Raw genomic sequence first — 19,620 nt, 5'->3', positions numbered from 1 at the left:
CGTTCGGCGTGACGGCATAAAAAACAACTCACACTAGCTAATTTGACTACTGAAAGACTTTCCATTTCCTGTACGTCAGCAAAAGTAAAAAATACAAAGTCTGAAATGTACAAAGTACAAAAGTCAATATACTGCAATTGCTTACTATTAGGAGGGTAATGCGCAAGCAACTTCCGCATTGGGTAAACAGGTCCAAGCACATCTTTCCGGTTCCGCTGACTGGCCGAACCCTATGGCAGACACTCGGGAAAAGCCACTGTCGAAATATGCAAACATTTACACTTTGATTTATGCTCTGAGCTCGCACTGTCTTACTCCAACTTTTTGGAAACTCAATGAATTGTGCCAATCATTCAGTCATTCAGAGTGCACCAAAAACGGAGTGCTGGTGCGCGCTCGACGCACTCCAATTGGGGACACAGACGCACTCCAAGTTCAAAGTTCAACTCAAATTCAAGCCTGAGGTCAGCGGATGTCATTAACGTTTGTCATCTGTGGCCTTGTGCAGTTCTTTGAGAGTCTTTTGGCTTATGTGTGTGCTCAAATAAATAAAACTGACTTGAACTATTCTTTCAGCAATTCAGCAAATGAAACGAATTGCATGAAGACTCCCACCAAAAAGTCTCCATGCCACTTTGTACCTCAGGAGGGCTGGCCTCAATGTTAGATAGCTCATTCTTAGCTCGCTAGCCAATGGGACATTGCAATTAACAGAAGGTAAAAAAAATTTCTTGTTTTAATCTTTGTAAAACACATTGATCCCCCAAAGTCCAAACATACTTTAGTCACTCTCGCGGACACAAAAAGTAATTTGCTCTTTTAAAACACTTGAATTGGTATGACAAGAAAGTCCCTAGCATTTTAATTTATAATAATTAAACAGTAGTTTAAAATGTGACGTGCCTTTACAAATACCCTGTAGAACATTTGCATATTGAATGTCACAAGCTAAATCCATCAGATGTTAACTTGTTGCTAGGCTTCTAGCTAACACCCGTTCAACATGAAAAACAAAAATCGTCCTCTTTTGATGTTTGGCGGAGCTAAGGAAGTTAGCATTTGCTCCTTTCCTGCCGTAGCGGCAGGCAGCCCAACGAGACGCCACCCTCTGTCGGTCCGGAGTGAAACATCAGGCTCCTTCCGACAAGTCCGGGTCATTGGCGGACTTCCAGTTGGCCATCTCGAACTCGCCACATCCATCGTGGGCATGAGTCGGGCGCTTCCACGCAGCGAAGCCACAGACAAGACTCGCGGATCTCCTGCCTGAAGCAGACCGACTTCCTGTCCAGTGTCTCCAAGGTAAAGGGACTTGTTGACATCTGATTGGAAGACAGGAAGTGATGCCACCTTCCACATCACGGTGTCAGACTGTTTCCGATGGAAGTACAGTAAAGCCCCGTGAAAGGGGGCAACTGAATGTGGGCATCACCTGCTCGCTGATTCCGATGGCCACGTGTCCCACTCGGACCTGCCGCCGTTCCCGAATTCTCACGCGCCGACCCCGAGCGTCCTCAATCCAAATGTCCACGCCTGACGGGGTCACATGACCAAACGTGACGCTCAAGCCGCTCTCCGCTGTGGCCGCTGCGTGCCGTTCTTGCGGCATTACCTTCAAAGCGGCGGAGGGGGGGCCCCCGTGCCCAGGCCGAACTCTTCGCGTGACCCCCGCTGGAGGAGAAGATCCCGGAGCTCAGGTCGTCCGACGAGCACTCAGAGTCCTGGATGAATGGGGGCCGGGGGGGATGAATTATCCACAATGAAATGGATCCACTTGGACATGCGCACACACGCGTACCTTTTGTGAGACTTGTGACGAGCTGCTGAAGCAGGAGGGGGGGTCGTCTCGCGGCTCAGGGGACGGTGTCAGCATGCCTAGCCAACAAAAAAGGAGCCGTTCAGTAGTGTGTGAGCACAAAATGCGTTGGAGTCACGTGTGTGTGAGTTTTGTGTCAGAGTTTGTCAGTAGTGGCTGAGAGCAAATGCTTATTAAGTGGTGTGTGTGTTTTTGAACTGAGTAAACACCTGGGAGCTGTTGCACCTCGCCGTCCGAGTCCCCTGCCACCTGGCCCCTCCGCAAAACCGGGAAAACATCTATCAGGGCTCGGAGGTATTGTGTCGATGCTTCATCCTCGTCCTCCTCCTCGTCATCCTCATCCTCACAGTCCCCCTCGTAGTCACCGTCCTCTTCCCCCACGTAAATGTCCAAATCCGAATCGGAATCGGAGCCTGAGTCCGAGTCCGCGTCCCAGGCGGTCTCATCCCGCAGAGACGCGGGCTGGCCTTCCCGCTCCAGAGCGAGCGAGTCGTCGTCCTCTGAATTATCCTTGTCCTCGAGTGCCGCTGCCGTCCGCCAGGGGCTCACCCAGCGCATGGCGGGAGAAAGGGCGCCGGGCGCGGTGTGGGACGTCTTCAGTTTGTCCCGGGCCATTTCCAGCGAGGCGGCGCTCACGCCGCCGACTGCGCGGCCAAGGAGACGGTGTGGTCACGTGATATGTTTTGGTAACAGGGTTAGCTTGAAATGCACGACTGCGGCGCTAAAATGGGAACCCCCCCACACACACACACAGAGGGCAACATACCCGCTGCGAGGGCGACTGCGGTATTCCCCCGAAGCTGCGCAGCCGTGGCCCGTCCGTCGGGATCCTTGCGCAGTCCGGCACGGAAGACTTTGAGAGTGGAGCGGTCGCAGCCGGACGGCACCTCCCACAGCGGCGCCGGCTGCGTGACGATCTGACAAACGCAAGAGAGTCACGACTTGTATTGTTTTGTGCTTCCCCGCCTATTGCTACCATCACGCCGCTTGTTTTCTGTACGAATTTGTGCGTCGAGAGCGACGTCTTACGTGCAGACAGAGCGGCTGCGCGTAACGTCGTATCCACGGGTGTCGTCCGTTGAGCATGTGCAGCAGCATGCAGCAGCTACTCCAAACGTCCGCCTTGCCGCTCGGACACTCGCCACGTGCCACCTCGGGGGACATGTGGCTTTCCGTGCCCGGGAAGGATGCTCCTACACATGCGCGTACACAACACACACATTCAGACACATGCACACACTTTAATTACGGATGAAAATGAAGTTTTAAACTTAAGTTTCACCTCTATGGAGACGACATTTTCGAAAAGGTGTGAATGGATGGAAGGAAGGGTTGTTTTATTTGTGCTGTGCAATTGGTAGGCGACCAGTCCAGGGTCTACCCAGTCACGTAATCCATAATGATTCATTTGATTGTGTGTGCATGTGGGTGTTTTTACCCATGTCTTTGGTGGTGCGCCCGCTCTCGTCCAGCACACGAGAAAGTCCGAAATCACACAGGAAGCACTTGGTGAGGTCAGCTGACAGCAGCACGTTGTCCACTGCATCAACACACACACACACACACACACACACAAACAAATACACACTTGGACAAACACGCACACATAAGCATAGACACATCACAAAGACAACACAGACACACATATACACACAAACACAGGTTAAGATGATGTGACGAGCTGACTATGTTCAGGTAGCCCTGCGACCTTTGACATCCAGATGCAGCACGTTCCTGCTGTGGAGGTGCTGCAGTGCCCCCAGAGTTTGGTGCAGGTAGTGCAGGGACAGGTCTCGGGGCAGGCCGCCGCCGCCGTTCGCCCCCAGCAGCCGAGCCAGGCCGGCTGTGGAGTGACCGTTACACATTGGTGTCAGGCGAAGGCGGCGAGTGTGGACGGGGGTCAAAGGTTACCTGGCTTCAAGTCCATGAAGAGGATCATGTTGGGACCCTCCCTCACTGCGCCAAACAGGCGCACCACCCGCGAGGACGTCGCCAGGCTCCATGACCTCACTTCCTCTTCGCGGAAGTGACTCACAGGAACCTGAATGTGCACATGCACACACACACACACACACACACCGCTCAACATGAATGACGGAGAGTGGCGCACACAACATACACACACACTCACAAACACAGAGCAGCTGACCTTCTTTGCTGCGCACGTGAAGCGTGTTGCGTAGTCGCGTACACACACAACGTCTCCGTAGGCGCCGCTGTGGATGTGACGCAAGACGTCGTACTCGTGACCCTCTCGATAACGACCCGTGATGGGTCGCAGCTTCTACACAACGCAAATGCAAAACAACTGCTCAGTGGTTTTGTGTGAATGTGTGCAACACCTGCCATGCTTGTGTGTGAGTCTTGTGTGGTCTGTTCGTGTCCGTGTGTACTGTCTCTGTGTATCTATATTCGTGTGGGATGTTTGTGTGTGTTTTGTGTGTACGTGTGAATATGTGTGCGTTGTGTTTGTGCTGACCCGATGCAAGAGGAAGCCCTGGTTGCCGTGCGCACTCGTATTCCAGTCCAGCAGGTGGCGCGTGCTGCCGTATGTGAAGGAAGGGCAAAGCGACACGACTTCGGCCGCAGGCGAGGAGGCGGAGCCACACACTCTCCGAGCCAACAGGGAGCTAAAAGCAGTGGACACTCGCTGGGGCGACCAATCATTTTCATTCCCACTTGTGTGAGGCTGGCAGCTGCTGGTCAGTCGATGCGTGCTTTGCGGTGAGCCGCCATCGCCGTCGTGCTGCCAGTCCTTAAACTGAGGAGGGGGAGTGATGACATCACAGGGCGACATCATCACTTGGTCTGCCGAACGGGACCAGCAGATGCCTTGGGCTGGGAAACTTGTGACGTCGACTCCTTCTTGTCGTTCTGACTTGGAATTCGCTTGCCTGGCTTCTTTCCTGTACACGTGAGCACAACAGTTGACCGGTCGCTGTCAATGGCAGCGACTGGTGTGATGCGAGTTACCTGAATGCGTGGACGAGGCCAAGGCGCGAGTCACAACGGTGGACGTGCGTCGGGCTGAACTCCTGCAAGTCTTCACCTGTCAACAGAGGGGTCACACGGTTTTCGGAGCGTGACCAGTGTGACGTGCTGGGCAGCGTGTTGGATGGAGTGATGGGGTGCAAAGCGGATGACATGGGCAGTGTTGGGCACAATGGGGAGCCATTGAATTAAATGTGTGCGTTTGTCTCACTCTCAGCCTGCGCCACGACGGACAGACGTAAAGGTTCCCCGGAAGGCACCGGCGGTTGTCCGGTGTCGTCCAGCAGCTCGGCGGTTCCCAGCAGCATGGCCCGGCCGAGGGGGCGGGGACCGACCCGCCGCCGCCACTCGCGGTCGGAGCCTCGGCTAGGGTCCAGCATGCGACCCAACCTTGACTTCCTGCTGCGTGTCAAAGATGAGAGTGACATCAAAATCAGGAACATGAGCTAAAAATAGTGTCGGGGGTTTTGGCGCCACCGCGCCAGGGTGCAGCTGTCCAACTTTGTCTTCCTCCAGTCGACACGTTGACACTGACAGCGAATTAGCCAGCGTTTACCACGGCAAACCAACAACAAGGAAGGGCAATACATGAAGCGCAGTCGTGCTTTGTACTGCCACTTACAAAACACAAATTTCGTTATTTTTTAACGGGAGAGGAATGTGGTGGAATCAAATTTCTTCCGATTTAAAGGAAAGATGATTTGAGTGTTTTGAGATACGAATGGGGTCACAGAATGAGTTCAATTCCTATCTCTAGGCTACACGGCATTATACAGCTCCTCAGTGGCCAGGGAGCGCACACAAGTCGGAGCACAATGTCATTGAATTGTTGAGAAAAAACTTTTTTTACTTACTTTCATTATGTCTTTTATAAAAGTGGAATCGAATCGAGGGCTATTTTCTACATTCAAAACCATGACAATTCTTTGTTGTTCTCTGGGAAGGAGCGCAGAACACAATCATGGCATTTTCATTCATTTCAATGGAAAAAGATGATTTGAGAGCAGAATTATGAGGAGTGCAGTCATGGAGCAAGTTCAAGTGGGAGACATGCACGACACAAGTGAGGATGATGAAGAAGAAGAATCATATTAGGAATATGACAAACAGTACCACGTTCAAGTCATCACAATGACGACAAGCGTGATGACATCATTAGCTTTCCCATGATGCTCTGCTGCCTCATTTCCCGTTTCCGCCACTTACCCGCTTCGATCCTGCCAGTGGGGTTGTTGTGGGTTTCCCTGGTAGGTCCGGCAGATAAGAGTTGGGGTGCTGGTCCTTCCCAAGCGTCTGGATCTTTCTTTGTGGGTCCAGTGCCATCTCGACGCTTCCTGTCCTCCTCCCCCAAACACTTCTCATTGGCCCAAACAACTTTTGACATGTTCAACAAGCCAACCCCTCTTGCCCGAACAACATTCTTGCGCCCCCACTGACACTGATACAAATGTGTGTGTGTGTGTGTGTGTGTTCTCTCCCTGGCAACATGTAAAGGAGGGCTTAGGTGGGCTTTGATGGGGGCAGGAACGGACCAATGAAGATACTGAAGTTCTCAAACGACAGCAACTTGTCGCTTCTTCTTGGCACACTGCTCAAGCGAAGCTAAACTAAGCTAAGCTAAGGTAAAATGAAGTCAACAGACTTCCAACTCATTTAGATTACGTAGATGTCTCACCTTGCTCAAGGACATCTGATGTGAATTAGTCATTTGTTTATTTGTATGTACTACTGCTAAAATTCACTAACCTTTACTGCAGTGTCATTTTTTTTAAAAATATTTTGTTTTATAAATTAGTCATGATTCACGGCGGAACAATTACTCGATTATTGGAGAGGCTAAAATTCCAAGAACTTCAACAATTAATCAATCTACCACAGACACCATAAAACTCTCTGAAATTGTGGGGGTGGGGGGGGGGGGTGCATAATGTGTTGAGGCTGACCGTCCACGACACGTTTGATTTTATTGACATATAGTTCATGAAAAACACTTCCGTTTGTTTGCTGAGGTGACAAGCAGAAGCTGATTGGTCAGCACCGACTGTGTGAATAAATCAAGCAGTTAAACTTGCTTTTGCCGGGCCCAGAGACTTCTCATTGAGGAGGTGGTCTTGCGTGTGCGGCGCACGCGTCAGATGATGTCCGGGTCGCGCAATGAGGTGGCCCACGTGGGCGGCGTCCGGACGCAGCCGCCGCTCGGGTGGCATGAGTAGTGGGCGGGGCAACAGTGCTTCATGTCTGCACAGCAAACCGCCTGCGGAGGCAAATATGCCATTAGGACACGCCCACAATAACACACGCCACGTCCGCCATATTGGATGTGGCAGGTCTGCCCAAGTAAAGTCGCGCAACTACAGTGGATTATCAGATGACTGATCAGTTGAAGTCATTCCATGTCCAAGCTCATTAATTTCTTTCCTCATATGTCAAATTGCCCCAAGTGAAATGAATTGAAAGGCTAATAAAATATCTTTGCGATAAATATGCCTACCGCATAAACAAAAGGTGCTTTAAGAAAGTGCTGTTCATTTGTATGACATACCTGGGGCGAGGGGCAGCAGGCCCACTCGGAGGCGGAACTCCGACAGCACGTCTCACGCTCGGCGCAAGCGAACGCCGCCGCCACGTCGCAAGGAACCATCGTCTCCACCCGGACGGCGGCAGCGGCATCTGGCGCCGTGGCCGGCTTCTCGCACGTTCCCGTCTCCATGTTGCACGAGTAGCCCTGCGGGCAGCAGTGCTCGCGATCCGGGCAGCACACGGCCTGCGGGCGCAATACCCCACCACACGTCGTACAGGCGGTCTTAAGTCTTTTCAATATGACGAGAAACGGTACCTTGACGAGCGGGCAGCAGCCCCACTCTCCGGTGGGCAACTTGCAGCAGGTGGTGCCGGCCGCGCAGCTGCTCTTGTCGTCGCACTTGACGTCGGCGACTGCCGGGGGGCGTGTGAGGGCTGGCGTTTTGGCGAGCCAGGGGACCACGCGGCGTCCTCGGGAGCAGGACGAGCGGTGGGGCTCGCACGTGTGCCCGGCGGGGCAGCAGTGGGACCCGTCCTGGCAGCACACAGCCTGGGGGCACCAAGAACACTTCCTGTCACTTTCAAACATGTTGGAGAGCGTTATGGGTGAAGTCTTGTGACGTGTTGGGCACAATGGGCAGTTTGGCATGTCGGGCAGTGTGTTTGGTGGCATGTTGGTAGGTTTGTTGGTTGGATGGTGTGTTGAGCGGCATGATGGGTCACCTGCGGCAGCGGGCAGCAGCCCCACTTGCCGGCACTCTTCATGAAGCAGCAGCTGGCGCCTTTGGGGCAGCTGGTGTGTTCGTCGCACGCATTGATGCCGGTCGCCACGGCGGTCGTCTTGGCGAGCCAGGGGAGGGGCGGGGCCACGCCAGAGGCATCGTCGCAGGTCTTCGCCTCCAGGTTGCAGCGTTTCCCATGAGGGCAGCAGTGGACGCCGTCGTCGCAGCACACGGCCTGGCAAGGACCAGAATATTTCCGACCAATGAGACGAGAGCACGTCAGCTGGTGGGGCGCGTCGGGCGGCATCTTCACCTCCACGAGGGGGCAGCAGGCCCAGTCCCCGGCCACGTCCCGGCAGCATGTGGATGTTCCGGGACACGCCATCGACTCGTTGCACTTTGTGTTTGGAGGCGAGATGGCGCGGACGGAGGCGGCGCCATTGACGGGGTCGTCACACGTGGTAGCGGCTAAGTTGCAGATGGTGCCGTGAGGACAACAGTGAAGGCCGTCCGAGCAGCACGTGGCCTGCCAAAGCACACGGCAGGTGCACATACAAAACAGGGCTCGGCCAAGTTTCGGGCACATGGTCACGCAAGTTAGAAAAAAAAAAAAGAAGAAATCAAAAATATTTTAAAAAGAAAATATTGTGTATGTAAAATTCTTTGTTTTATTAAATAAATATTTTCCTTATATAAGTATTTAACAAGACAAATGAAATTTACTGTATAAGAAATAGTTAATTACAGTAATTTATAATTTAATCTAATGTTTTTTTTTCATTATAATTCATGCAGTAATTCGATAGTGCATACAAAAAAATGTAAATGTATACATTAACTAATACGCATTGTATTGCTAACAAATACATTCAATGTAATCAATTAAAACAATGTGATAATAAAATGGAATACAGTACATATTATAAACTAATTTCAAGGGGTGGAAAACACTACATTCATGCAACATATCGAATGTATTTTAATTATTCATGGGAGCAATATTCAGTCTGCATGTTTGAAAAGCAAATGTTTCCACAAGGGTCTTACATCGGGCATTGGGCAGCAGCCGTACTCCCCCGAGCTTGTTTGGCAGCATGTGGTCTCATCTGGACACGTCCATGTTTTGTTGGGACAAACCACTAGCACACACACACACGCACACACACACAGAAGAATGCAGCTAAATGAGGGTTGTGAACAATTACTGGATGATGGAAAGTGATAATGGATGGGTTGCAGATCAATGGAGGAAATCCTGCTGCCAGTACAGCCGTCATCATGAGCTCACCATCTGCGGGCAGCTTGCGAAGCCGGCGGCCGTGCCCCTCGGCCGGCCGGCAGATGCCTTGCTGCAGGTCGCAGACGGTGTGATTGGGGCAACAGTGGGCGCCGTCGTCGCAGCACACGGCCTGCAAGAACAACACTTGTTTCATTGGCTGCCTCTCAGAAACGCCCGTGGCACCCGCGAGACCACGTACGTCCTGGTAGGGGCAGCAGCCGTAGTCTCCGCCAGCCTGCAGGCAGCAGGTGAAGGTGTCGGGGCAGCTGCTTGCCCCGCCGGGACACGTCACTGACGACACCTTGACCAGTTCGCTGGCGGCTGCACGGGGTCAAACGGGATTGGTTAGTGTTAGCGGGAGGGGTCGCCTAGGTGTTCATCCATCACTTTCAAAAGTCCCATCAATTTCGCGCATGCCCTACCCGGAGCACTGACACGAGGCCTCGCAGGAAGTTTGCTCATCAAAGGCTGCCAACCCCGCCAGTCTCTGCCGGCCGAAACACATCTGGAGCGGGTGAGATCGCAGGCGCTTCCCTCGGGACAACAGTGACGCTTGTCGTCGCAGCACACCGCCTGCGGGAGGTGTCCAAAGGTCAGCTGCAAGCTAAGCTAACTGCACTAGCGACTGCTACTGCTTGTGCGTCACCTTAGCCAACGGGCAGCACCCCCACGAGCCGTCAGGAAGCTGGCAGCACGTGGTGGCGCCCGGACACTCCGAGTGCTGGTCCGGGCACAACACAGCCAACGCTCGCACACTCTGCTCAAAACACACACACACGCAAATTCCTATTTTCTCTATTTTTAACAGTGGACCAGTAGGTCCAAAGTTCTGAGTTACGTACGCCTTTCATGTCGTACCACGTTGTGCCATAATATGCGAGGGAAGCACTGAGCTCCAGTGAAAGACATGGAGCATCATGAACAACAGCTTGGTTTGGAAGTTTTGCAGCTCACGTCGCGCTTGTTTGAAGTCTCACATCTATGCTCGTTTCCCTAGCCTGTCCGTGGCATTTCCCTGATATATTTTAGCATGTCACGATCATGTCACGGTCATTTCCCAGCACTTGCGCCCTCACCTGCTCAGGAGGAATGAACCTCCTCTAGGAGAGAGACAAGAGTCGATATGTGGTGTGCTGCACGTCAAATGGCCGTTCCTTCCGGACAACAATGGATGCCGTTTGAATAGCATATGTCCTGCGGCGCCGCACGCCCATCTAAGTCAGGTTCGCAGAGGCGTGTGAGGACTTACGCGACGCAGAGGGCAGCAGCCATAGCGTCCCGCCACGTCCGTGCAGCATGTGCTTCCCTCCTGGCAGGTGCCACCATCGGGACACACCAGCGACACGCTGGTGCCGAGCAGACCGGACGCCAACAGGGACCACCACGCCAGCGCCTGCGCCAAGGAAATCACATTCACTCACCTGGCCTAACTTCAAATGGCGAACAGTTGATTGTTTACATACTTGTGCCCAGTGACCAGTCCAGGCTCTAAGCCACTTTTGTCCCAATGTCAGCATTAGTCAATGTTATCATCGATTTCTTTAATATTAAAATGTGTTCACAAGCTGGACTACCGTATTGACCCGGCACTAGTTGTTGTTGTCAGTTGTATGTTGATGACATCACAGGCCGTCGACTTACCATAGTGTGACAGAGGCGGCAGCTGATGACGTCAGTGATGCGAACAGTCCCTCACGCTCATGTGTGCTTGGCGACTAGTTCCAATAGAAAACAGAAAAATACAACATTATGCTGTTATATGGGGCATTGTGTACGTTGATTCTCGCCGTCCCTTGAACAAGTGGGAGCGAACAGTGCAGGTTAACCTAGAAAGCTAGGCGGCTAACGGCCGAGCTAGCAACCAAACGGAGCGTTTGAATGAATTAATTTCTTTATAACCAGCTCGTTGCTCACATCGGAGTCGAAGCAGGTCAACAGGACGCGACGGCGCGGAGAAAAAAGGCAGCAGGCGAATGACTGACGTTGTTCAAAGATGTTTGCGCAAACTCAACCAGGGTCACATGACTCGGGGGCACGTGACCCATCCTCTTCGGTTCTTAAAGAGACACGAGAAAGAATAACAAAATTATTTCTGCGCCTATTTTCTATGACGTTAATAAATTTTTTTCATAGCTAAGCTTTTTTCATAGCTAAAAGCTTTTAAGTTTTGAACTAGTGATGGTCCGATCTTGTGTTTTACATGAGCAAAATCAAACAATTTCACATATTTATTGAAGCGTATTATTGAGTGTATTGCTCAATAAATACTGTGCTTCCCCGAGGGAGTCATCAAAAGTGTGTGTACATCACGCACGTTTTATTTGTCGTTCTTCCTTGTGCTGTGTCCTTTTACAATAAGGTGTACACCGGCAAGTGAGTGAGTTAGGGAACACATTTATTTCTACTTTGTACACAAAGGTTACACTTGTCACGTGATGGAGGCCCTTTGTGCCTCCTCATCTTCACAACCACAAGAAGAAGTAAAAGTAAACAAGTGCAGTGGTCATTGTGGCTGATCAGAAAGTATCAACACAAACACAAAACAGCACTTCAATATCAACAATAGGATACAAGCAAAAAGTTGGGATTTTAAAGAAGAAAAAAACGTTCGTGTAAACTTTGACGACCGGAAGTCCACATTGTGATCTTTGCAATGGAAACATGCACGTGAAAGTCAAATACAAGATTGGCGGCGGACGCTCCGCGGGGGGGGGGGTTCGGATGCGTGGTCGGCGGCGGCGACTGTCCGTCAGTTGGCGCGAGACGCTAGAGTAGAAACCTCCACGCCAGAGAACAAGGCACTTGGAGGAGGAGACGGCTGTAGTGACCTATCGAATAATTAAGAGGCCAAATCGAACACTCACAACTGAGTCGCTGGCGCCTGGTGAGGAAAGAGGTGGCACGATGAGGCACTCCAACCACACAAAAGTCACAAGTGCTTGGAAAATGGCTGCTTCATCCTCTGTGGGTGGCCGGCGTGACCCGGGGGGTTGGCGTGGTCGCTGCGCTAGCAAGTGACGGGGCTCAGTGTACTCCCCCCTTGGCACAAACCTGACAACCAATCAGGAACCTGCATGCTTGTGCTTCTTGTGACGGCAATTATGGAAAGTCAATTGAGCATCCCTTCCATATTCTACTTGTGCGCTGAGTCATCCTTATACTAGTGTACACTTTGCCCTTATTAGTCAGACAATTTCACAGACTAGTAGATCATGTTTTACTAGCAAAGTTTTTTCAACTACTCTGTGACATTTGTGTGCCACCCAGTCGTCGAGGTGGGGAAAAAATAAACGGGGTCCTCGTCGTTCTCCTAGCGCGCCGTACTTGTTCTCCGATTGTGCCATAGAGTAGTGGAAGGCAGTAGTGGAAAAGGATCACAACGGTTCGACGAGTGTTGGAGAATAAGAATGAAGGGAGAAAATGCCGAAAAGGGCTTTCCATCGCATGCAGGTTTTTCACTTCCTGGGATGGAAAACCATGAGGGGCCTGTCCTCGATCTTCTGCCAGGGACTCTTGCGGTTCTCCTCTTTGTCCTCGGTGTCATCATCGGGACTGGTCATGGAGTCGTGGCGGTTCTCGCGGCCTTTGCGAGGAACGGCGGACGCTCGAGCGGACGGCCCCTGGTCCAGAAGCGGCGTCAGGGAATTCTCCTCAGGGGAAACGGGGCGGCCCTCGCCACCGCCATCGCCGCCGCCGGGGTCGCCGCGGTCGGGGTAGGCCAACTTGGAGTAGCTTTTCCCCACCCCGCCGTGTCCCTTGCATCCCGTCTCCCAGCGTTCGTCTTTTGCCTTGAGCCCGCTGCCATTCTTGCGCTCGTGAGCCTCCAGGGGCGGTACCAGGTTGGCGTCTCTCGCGGAGCTTCCGGCCCCGCCGCCAAATCCGCCGCCGCTCAGGTCGTTGCCGGCATCGATGTAGGAGTGGCGCACGTGGGCGTTGGCGCGGCCGTCCAAGGAGATGAACCAGGCCCGCGGGTGCTGCTTGACGCCCAGCTCCAAAAGCTTCTTTTCCGTTAGGGCTTGCAGTTCTCCGTTCATCTGGGCCATGGTGGAGTCGTTGAACAGCACCGGGATGGTGACGGCTCCCCCGGACGAGTCGGGCGTCCAGCCGGGGTCCTCCGACTCGTCCCCGCCGGGGCCGCACTGCTTCCGTTGTTGCTGCTGCTGCTGTTGCTGGGCTCCTCCCATCTGGACGCCGTCTTTGTTGCCTTCCTTCGGCTCTTTGCCGTCCTTGGCGGCAAACTCCGAGGGCAGGCGCATATAGTGGGCGGGGATGACCAGGGTGGGCACCATGCTGCGGTACATGTTCTCCTTCATCTGATCGATTGAGCTGCAGAAGATGATCTGGCCCGGCTGGGTGTTGAGGGAGGTGGGCCGGGCCAGGCTGTCGGCCGCCGCCGCCGAATATTCCGGAGGTTTGTCGGGCTGGCTCGGCACGTAGCCTTGGAAGCGCGGCGGCGACGGCGGGTCGGACGAGTAGCCGCGATTGTCGTTGGCGCTGTGGTGCCTGTGATAGTCGGACTTGCCGCCTTCGATGGGACCGTAGCCCTGGTCGTAGTCTTCGTGCAGCAGCGGGTTGTCCAGGTTGTTGGTGTCGGTGGCTCGGGTCGCCTTCATGGCGAAGCATTCGCCGCGCTGAGAACCAGAAGTGTTTTTGCCCATGGAATGTCGCAGCTTGTGAGCAGCCACGTGCTTGGATAGGTCCTCGCGAGAGCCGCGGTAGTCCCGCGAGGGGGACGGGTCCGACTTATCGTCGGACGGACCCGACTCGGCGTGACCGCCGCATATTAGATTGAGGCGTGACGTGGACGTGCCTTGGTCCCGCTTGGCGCCGTTGGCATTGGAGGGGAGAGGCTTCCCGAGCTGCCGACGAGGTTTCAAACACTTCCGCCTGCAAGCGAGCACACGCCGACAACACGTTTGGATTTCGGTCAACTCAAATTCCCGTTTGGTTCCGAATGGGCCGCACCTGCAGTAGTAGAGCAGAACGCAGAGCAGGATGAGAACCAGCAGAGCCAAAGAGCCCAGGATGGCCAGCAGGAACAGGGTGTGGTAGGTGGTGATGTCCCTCAGGCCCGGGTGGCTCGGGCCCAGTCCTGCAACCGCAACCGACAAAAGTCAGCACACACCAGCGGGGGCAAGAAAACTAAAACGAAACACTCGTCCCGCGCTACAACTGGTCTCACTGGATGGCAGCTTTTGACATTGTGTACATCAATCTCCCGGCATTTTGCAGTGATTTCTCTGAGGGCACACGACGGCTTACCCGAGGAGGCGGGGAAAGCGGCCACCCAGTAGCCCGTTTTAGAGAGCACGGCCTTCCACACAAAGTGCGAGCCTTCCTTCTGGATGTAGCCCGTACCGTTGCGCACCCACAGCCCTGCGCCGCACACATGCACCATCAACGCTTTTACACAACGGCGATATGATGATGAATAAGAATCGTCAGCCTCAACCTCCTCATCAACCCGAGTGGCGCGCAAATGCTGATGAGTTCAACTGCTTCAAATGGAAAAATATGTTCAGTGTGGGATTGGAATAATAATTTTTGCGTATGTTGTACCAGCGCAAAATGTGTATTTGATTTGAGGCAGACGTCGCTCACCCGTGTGCTGCTGATACATCCACGTGGGCACGCTGGTGGCCATCCTATTGCGCGTGTCGGACGGAAGCGGCACGGAAATGCGGATGGAGTCCGAAACAGGGACGGGGCTGCCGTCTTTGTTCGAGAGCTCCACGGCGACGAGTGCCAACGGCATCAAGTCAGTCCAACCCGCGTCTGCGCCTGAACACCAAAACACAGGCCCAACCCCAGCGTTTACTGACAATTTTGGTATGACCAGTAGGCGGCGGCATTGCATCACTTTGGATTTGAGATCAGCACAGCTTTTGAATAGAAGACAAAGATTAGGGGGAAGGGTCGTTCTCGGACCTGAGCCGTTGGTCTCGCGGCCCAGCAAGAAGGGGAAGCCGCCCATCTCGTCCTGAGTCCTGGCGGCGGTCAGCGAGGCCGCCAGCGCCGTCCCGTTGGAATCGGGCGGAAGGTGCAACGACTTCCGAGGAAATTGCACCACGGGATGCTCGCCGCCACCTGCCACATCACAAAGTGCACTCGGTCACCAAGGCAAGTGATTACCAGTTTCAGCATTTTAATAATGAAACTAAGATGTCACTCGACACAATTTTTTCATTACATTTGAAGAAAGTTCATGCGGCAACATTATTTCTTTTTTTTTTCTTTATTACCTGGTGAGCCGGACAGAACCAGAAGGACGTCATCATACAGAATCAGCGTACCGGGTCGATGAACCAGAAGGTACAAACTTACTGAGGCGTACACTGACAGAGAAAGAGGACAAGAAGAAAAAGAAGAAAGAGAAGAGGAAGGTGGAAAAGAAGACAAGCATAAATGCATGCCGGGCATGACCAAAGCACGAGAGAGCGGGCTGGTCTTACGGGGCGGGCGGCCCGAGAACCATGGCACCGAGTTGGTGACGTAGTTTGCTTTGGCAGCGCTGATGATGACCCAGCTAGCGGCACGGTACCCAAAGTCCACCGTCACCGTGCCGTCTGCGCCAGCACGAGCCGTTGCCAATACACTCTGGTTGCCGTGGACCTCCACCAGGGCGTCGGCTAGCGGAGTCAGGTCACTGTTGTCGAACACCTGGACTTTGATTTGGACCTCTGCGGTGCAATGCACAGGACAGGTGACATCATGTTAGCATGGAAAGAAATGGTATTCTTCCACATGCTCGTGAGCTTCATGTGAGGTTTGAGATGTTAGCACCAAGATGTCATCCTCGTTATGTCCGCTCGCCCTAGCTAGCTTTCTGGTAGCTTCATCATGTTTGCATCATGCATGTGAGCGCTTATATGTTTTCCCTTTGGATGTAGCGTGAGTGTATTTGTGTGTGCGGGTGTCACCTGTGTCATCTTTGTGTGTGGTGTGTGTGTGTGTGTGTTCTTAGTATTGCATGTTTGTGTTGTCTGTGTGTGTGCATGTTCTGGATGCGTATCATGAGTGCATATGTTGTTTTGTTACTTGTGTGTTGTGTGTGTTATTTGTGTGATGTGTTGTGTGTCTGTGATACGTGTGTCTGCGTGTGACTGTTATAATATTATCGTTATGATGTCACGAAACACATCCACCGCCATTTTAGCCTCTCTCCTATTTTGGTCTTTGTGCATTCGTGCGCGGGCACGTCAGAAGGCAACCCAGCAACATAATGACGTCATGGCCTCACAAAAAATAATCGAACAGACGACGATGAAGATGACGGAGATGATGATGATGATGACATTAAAAGCAAACAAAGATCACACGCGCGCGCACGTGACGGTCGCTGCACGTGCACGTCAAGTTCGCTCGCATGACGTCGATGAAGCTGAAGCTGAAAATGAGAGTGATGAACAAAAGATAACCCGAAGCCTCGCTGGTGCCTGCGACCACTCCCATGGCATGAAGCGCGCGAGGCGAGAGCTTACCAAAATGCTCGTGCACGGACTTGGCCTCCCATAGCGCGCACACGCACGCCAAGACGAGCACACGAAACACGCGCACGGCCGCCATCGCCGCAGCTACATGTCATGACGGACGGACTGAGTGGTTGCCGCTTCGGTCCCACTGGGGGGGGGGGGATCCTGGTCTCGGTCCCGGAGCCTGTAAGGAAGTGCTGGTTCGCGTCTGGGCCGCGCCGTGATGCTGCAGTGCGCGCGCGCGCACACACACATTGACGCGCCTCTTGTTTGTGGATGGCAGTATGAGGGGAGGGTCGACAACATGGCGCCCTCTTCTGGTCACCACCGGAACTCCGACTAGTGGACGCGCGCACCCACGAAACAAACACACACGACAAAACCGTGACAGTCAGACACATTGACAAAACATACGCGCAAAACACGTACACACACAGACACGCGCACACACACAAACTCTCTTTTCACCCTACACACAAACGCACTCACACACTGTGTGTGTGTGTGTCTAAATGTGTGTCTATATGTGTGTGCATTTGTGTCTGTGTATGCGTGCGTTTCAACTCGAGATGAATTTGATGAATAATTTTCCAAATTAAAAAGATTGGACATTTGGTTGTAATGACAGCTAAACAACACCAGAGGACAGAAAAGAACAACAGAACATGACCGCTGACTTTTCTAGGACACACTCTGGGCCTCTTCAACGAAGAAGTAACTTGATAACGTTTTTCTTACCTATTTTCTTACTCAATTACTGAATCACTTTCTGACTGAATCACTTCCAAAATAGGTACACATTTTATTGATTGATTGTACATCTTTTGATGATCGGTTAGCTTTTGATTGATTGTACATATTTTGGTGATCGGTTAGCTTTACATGCGAGCATCATGTTAGCTTCTACAGTTTTGCTTTGTTCACGCCATATTAGCGTTTCCAGGCAAATTTTTCAAATATGGGCTTGAGTACCATTTTAGCATCAATATGTTCGCTTCACATTTCAGGTGATATCTGTGAGAAAGAACACGCGTGTGCTTCGTTCTTTGTTGGTGTGTTGACGGGTTCACGTTTGTGTTCATGCGTTTGTATCCCGGCGCCGCGCGCGCGCCTGCTGGCTGCCTTTTATTTTTAGCAGTCATTAAAAGGCGACCGCTGTTTGACCGTCACTTGTGGTTTCACCTTCGCACACGCCGCTGTCTGCTCGCTCACATCACACACACACACACACAAACACAAAGATATGTACGTCATATTGGAATCAATACATAAACATGCGACGTGTATGGCCTGCGTCAAACTGAGAGCCACTTGGGCGCAAGCATTGAGTGTCGGTCGAGGCAGATCTGAGCAGCCGATGATGAGCGATCATTTCTGCAGTCAAACATGAGAGCGGTCAATGAGAAGAAAGTGTTTATCTTCTCAGTCCAGTGAGAGGACAGTGTTTGTCCAACGGTCCGTTGCAAGTATGGATTGCGGGTGCGGGAGGAGCTGTGAGTCGGCAGCGTGATGATTTGTCTGCCTGGTTAGGAACCGGTTGCTCGTTTCTCATACGCTCACCCCGACGGGCGTGCGTGTCGTCGGTCTTCAGTGTGTAAACGATGATAGATCTTATCGTGGAGGGGGGGGGGGTGGAGGATAGACGGGCTGTCATCCGCCTGTGACAAATGTAATCTCCAAATAATCGCACAGGCGCTAACAAGTTTTCCTCACGCCGCTGCGGCACAAAATCAATAGTTCATCTTCTCGAGGCTGAGCGCTCATCTCCGGCCACCCTCCCCCACGTACACCGATTTATTTCCCCCCACCTCCCCGCACCCCCACCTACCCATCCCACTGGATATCGCCTGTCGTCAAAATACACTTTTTTGTGTACTCCATAATGAATTCGCTTTTTCGTAGCGAATCCCTCCAAAGTAATTAGAGGCTAATCGCTTCGTTTCAGCCCGAGGGTCAACTTTATAGTTCATCCATTATCTGAACCTCTCATCCTCACATGATGGGACGATATAAAAATCCCAATTTAGTAGTGGGGGGTATTCGATTAATGGTTTCAGCTCGAGTGTCAAGTATGAAGTCCACTGTATAATCATCCCGATATAGTGTTTCGCGATTCGGGAATGAGTGAATGAGTCCCAATGCAGCATTTGTTTACGTCTTGGAAAAGAATCGCAACTTCAAGTGGCGCCAAGTTTCTTGACGTCGTTGGCCAACACGGCAAACACGGTTCGCGCGACGTTGGCCAACACGCACACACACACACACACACACACACACACACACACACACACACACACACACACACACTAAACAGAGTGATACAAATACACTTGCACACAAACAAAACGCGCACCCACACATGCAAATCCGTTACATGCACAGAAAACGTGCACACTGAAACATACGTGCACACATACCCTGACATCTTGCTAAACAAGGCCCAGCACGCAAGCACACACACACACACACACACACACACACACACACACACACACACACACACACACACGCACAAAGCATACAACATCCACAACATCCACATCACCCACACATGCGCATTCACACACCCAGAGCTAACAAAACAAGGACCAGCATGCACACACACACAACGAAATGCACACTCACAACACACACGCGCGCAACACACACAAAGCATTAGACTAAGTGACTGTCTTCGTTTTCTGGGTCAAAACTTGACGAGCTCACAAAGTCTTTGAAGTTTTTTTTTTTCCTAAGCCTCCAAACTACTTTCAAAAAGTACTCAATCACAAAAGTACTTTCTACAATTACTTTGTACAAAGTTGTAAACATCAAAGTGTCCTC

At 52.3% G+C, this 19,620-nt stretch overlaps 3 protein-coding genes across 5 annotated transcripts; all 3 read right to left on the bottom strand.

Moving 5' to 3' along the window:
• Window positions 1–707: 707 nt before the first annotated feature.
• map3k14b (mitogen-activated protein kinase kinase kinase 14b) lies at window positions 708–5,990 on the bottom strand. 2 transcript variants are annotated; one of them, XM_086137898.1, is made up of 14 exons: window positions 5,016–5,990; window positions 4,787–4,862; window positions 4,293–4,719; window positions 3,963–4,097; window positions 3,725–3,854; window positions 3,522–3,656; window positions 3,252–3,353; window positions 2,843–3,006; window positions 2,580–2,730; window positions 2,023–2,457; window positions 1,796–1,872; window positions 1,610–1,718; window positions 1,430–1,530; window positions 708–1,347 (listed from the first exon to the last, which is right to left on the bottom strand). In XM_086137898.1, the coding sequence occupies exons 1-14, from the start codon at window positions 5,245–5,247 to the stop codon at window positions 988–990; spliced, it is 2,634 nt and encodes an 877-aa protein (XP_085994024.1). In that variant the 5' UTR covers window positions 5,248–5,990; the 3' UTR covers window positions 708–987. The 2 variants fall into 2 exon arrangements, with proteins under 2 accessions (XP_085994024.1, XP_085994025.1); XM_086137899.1 differs by having other exon boundaries at window positions 1,000–1,319.
• A 759-nt stretch (window positions 5,991–6,749) lies between these two features.
• Window positions 6,750–11,366, bottom strand: grnb (granulin b). 2 transcript variants are annotated; one of them, XM_086137900.1, is made up of 13 exons: window positions 11,240–11,366; window positions 10,967–11,040; window positions 10,575–10,718; window positions 9,972–10,082; window positions 9,748–9,898; window positions 9,525–9,646; window positions 9,335–9,455; window positions 9,094–9,185; window positions 8,360–8,572; window positions 8,048–8,281; window positions 7,641–7,874; window positions 7,347–7,568; window positions 6,750–7,058 (listed from the first exon to the last, which is right to left on the bottom strand). In XM_086137900.1, exons 2-13 carry the CDS (start codon window positions 10,967–10,969, stop codon window positions 6,936–6,938), a joined length of 1,770 nt encoding a protein of 589 aa, XP_085994026.1. In that variant the 5' UTR covers window positions 10,970–11,040; window positions 11,240–11,366; the 3' UTR covers window positions 6,750–6,935. The 2 variants fall into 2 exon arrangements, with proteins under 2 accessions (XP_085994026.1, XP_085994027.1); XM_086137901.1 differs by lacking the exon at window positions 9,972–10,082.
• Window positions 11,367–11,703: 337 nt separating this feature from the next.
• Window positions 11,704–17,077, bottom strand: fam171a2b (family with sequence similarity 171 member A2b). The gene is made up of 8 exons (XM_086138487.1): window positions 16,807–17,077; window positions 15,778–16,005; window positions 15,568–15,660; window positions 15,254–15,412; window positions 14,927–15,106; window positions 14,588–14,701; window positions 14,291–14,417; window positions 11,704–14,212 (listed from the first exon to the last, which is right to left on the bottom strand). The coding sequence occupies exons 1-8, from the start codon at window positions 16,889–16,891 to the stop codon at window positions 12,781–12,783; spliced, it is 2,418 nt and encodes an 805-aa protein (XP_085994613.1). The 5' UTR covers window positions 16,892–17,077; the 3' UTR covers window positions 11,704–12,780.
• Window positions 17,078–19,620: the final 2,543 nt, after the last annotated feature.

The sequence above is a fragment of the Hippocampus guttulatus genome, chromosome 19, assembly GCF_054856545.1.
Source record: "Hippocampus guttulatus isolate MCC_2025c chromosome 19, RoL_Hgut_1.0, whole genome shotgun sequence".
Classification (NCBI taxonomy): Eukaryota; Metazoa; Chordata; class Actinopteri; order Syngnathiformes; family Syngnathidae; genus Hippocampus; species Hippocampus guttulatus.
This window is presented reverse-complemented; position numbering and strand designations above follow the sequence as displayed.

Coding starts and splice junctions, on each gene's coding strand:
- map3k14b (XM_086137898.1), bottom strand. CDS start 5,247: ATGTTCCTGATTTTGATGTCACTCTCATCTTTGACACGCAGCAGGAAG. Junction 3,657..3,724: donor CTTCATGGACTTGAAGCCAG/GTAACCTTTGAC, acceptor GTCACTCCACAG/CCGGCCTGGCTCGGCTGCTG. Junction 1,873..2,022: donor CGAGGTGCAACAGCTCCCAG/GTGTTTACTCAG, acceptor TTTGTTGGCTAG/GCATGCTGACACCGTCCCCT.
- grnb (XM_086137900.1), bottom strand. Junction 9,456..9,524: donor GCTGCTGCCCCTACCAGGAC/GTACGTGGTCTC, acceptor TTGTTCTTGCAG/GCCGTGTGCTGCGACGACGG. Junction 7,569..7,640: donor GCTGCTGCCCGCTCGTCAAG/GTACCGTTTCTC, acceptor TTGCGCCCGCAG/GCCGTGTGCTGCCCGGATCG.
- fam171a2b (XM_086138487.1), bottom strand. CDS start 16,891: ATGGCGGCCGTGCGCGTGTTTCGTGTGCTCGTCTTGGCGTGCGTGTGC. Junction 16,006..16,806: donor GTCCGTGCACGAGCATTTTG/GTAAGCTCTCGC, acceptor ATTGCACCGCAG/AGGTCCAAATCAAAGTCCAG. Junction 15,661..15,777: donor GTTCTCGGGCCGCCCGCCCC/GTAAGACCAGCC, acceptor TTTCTCTGTCAG/TGTACGCCTCAGTAAGTTTG.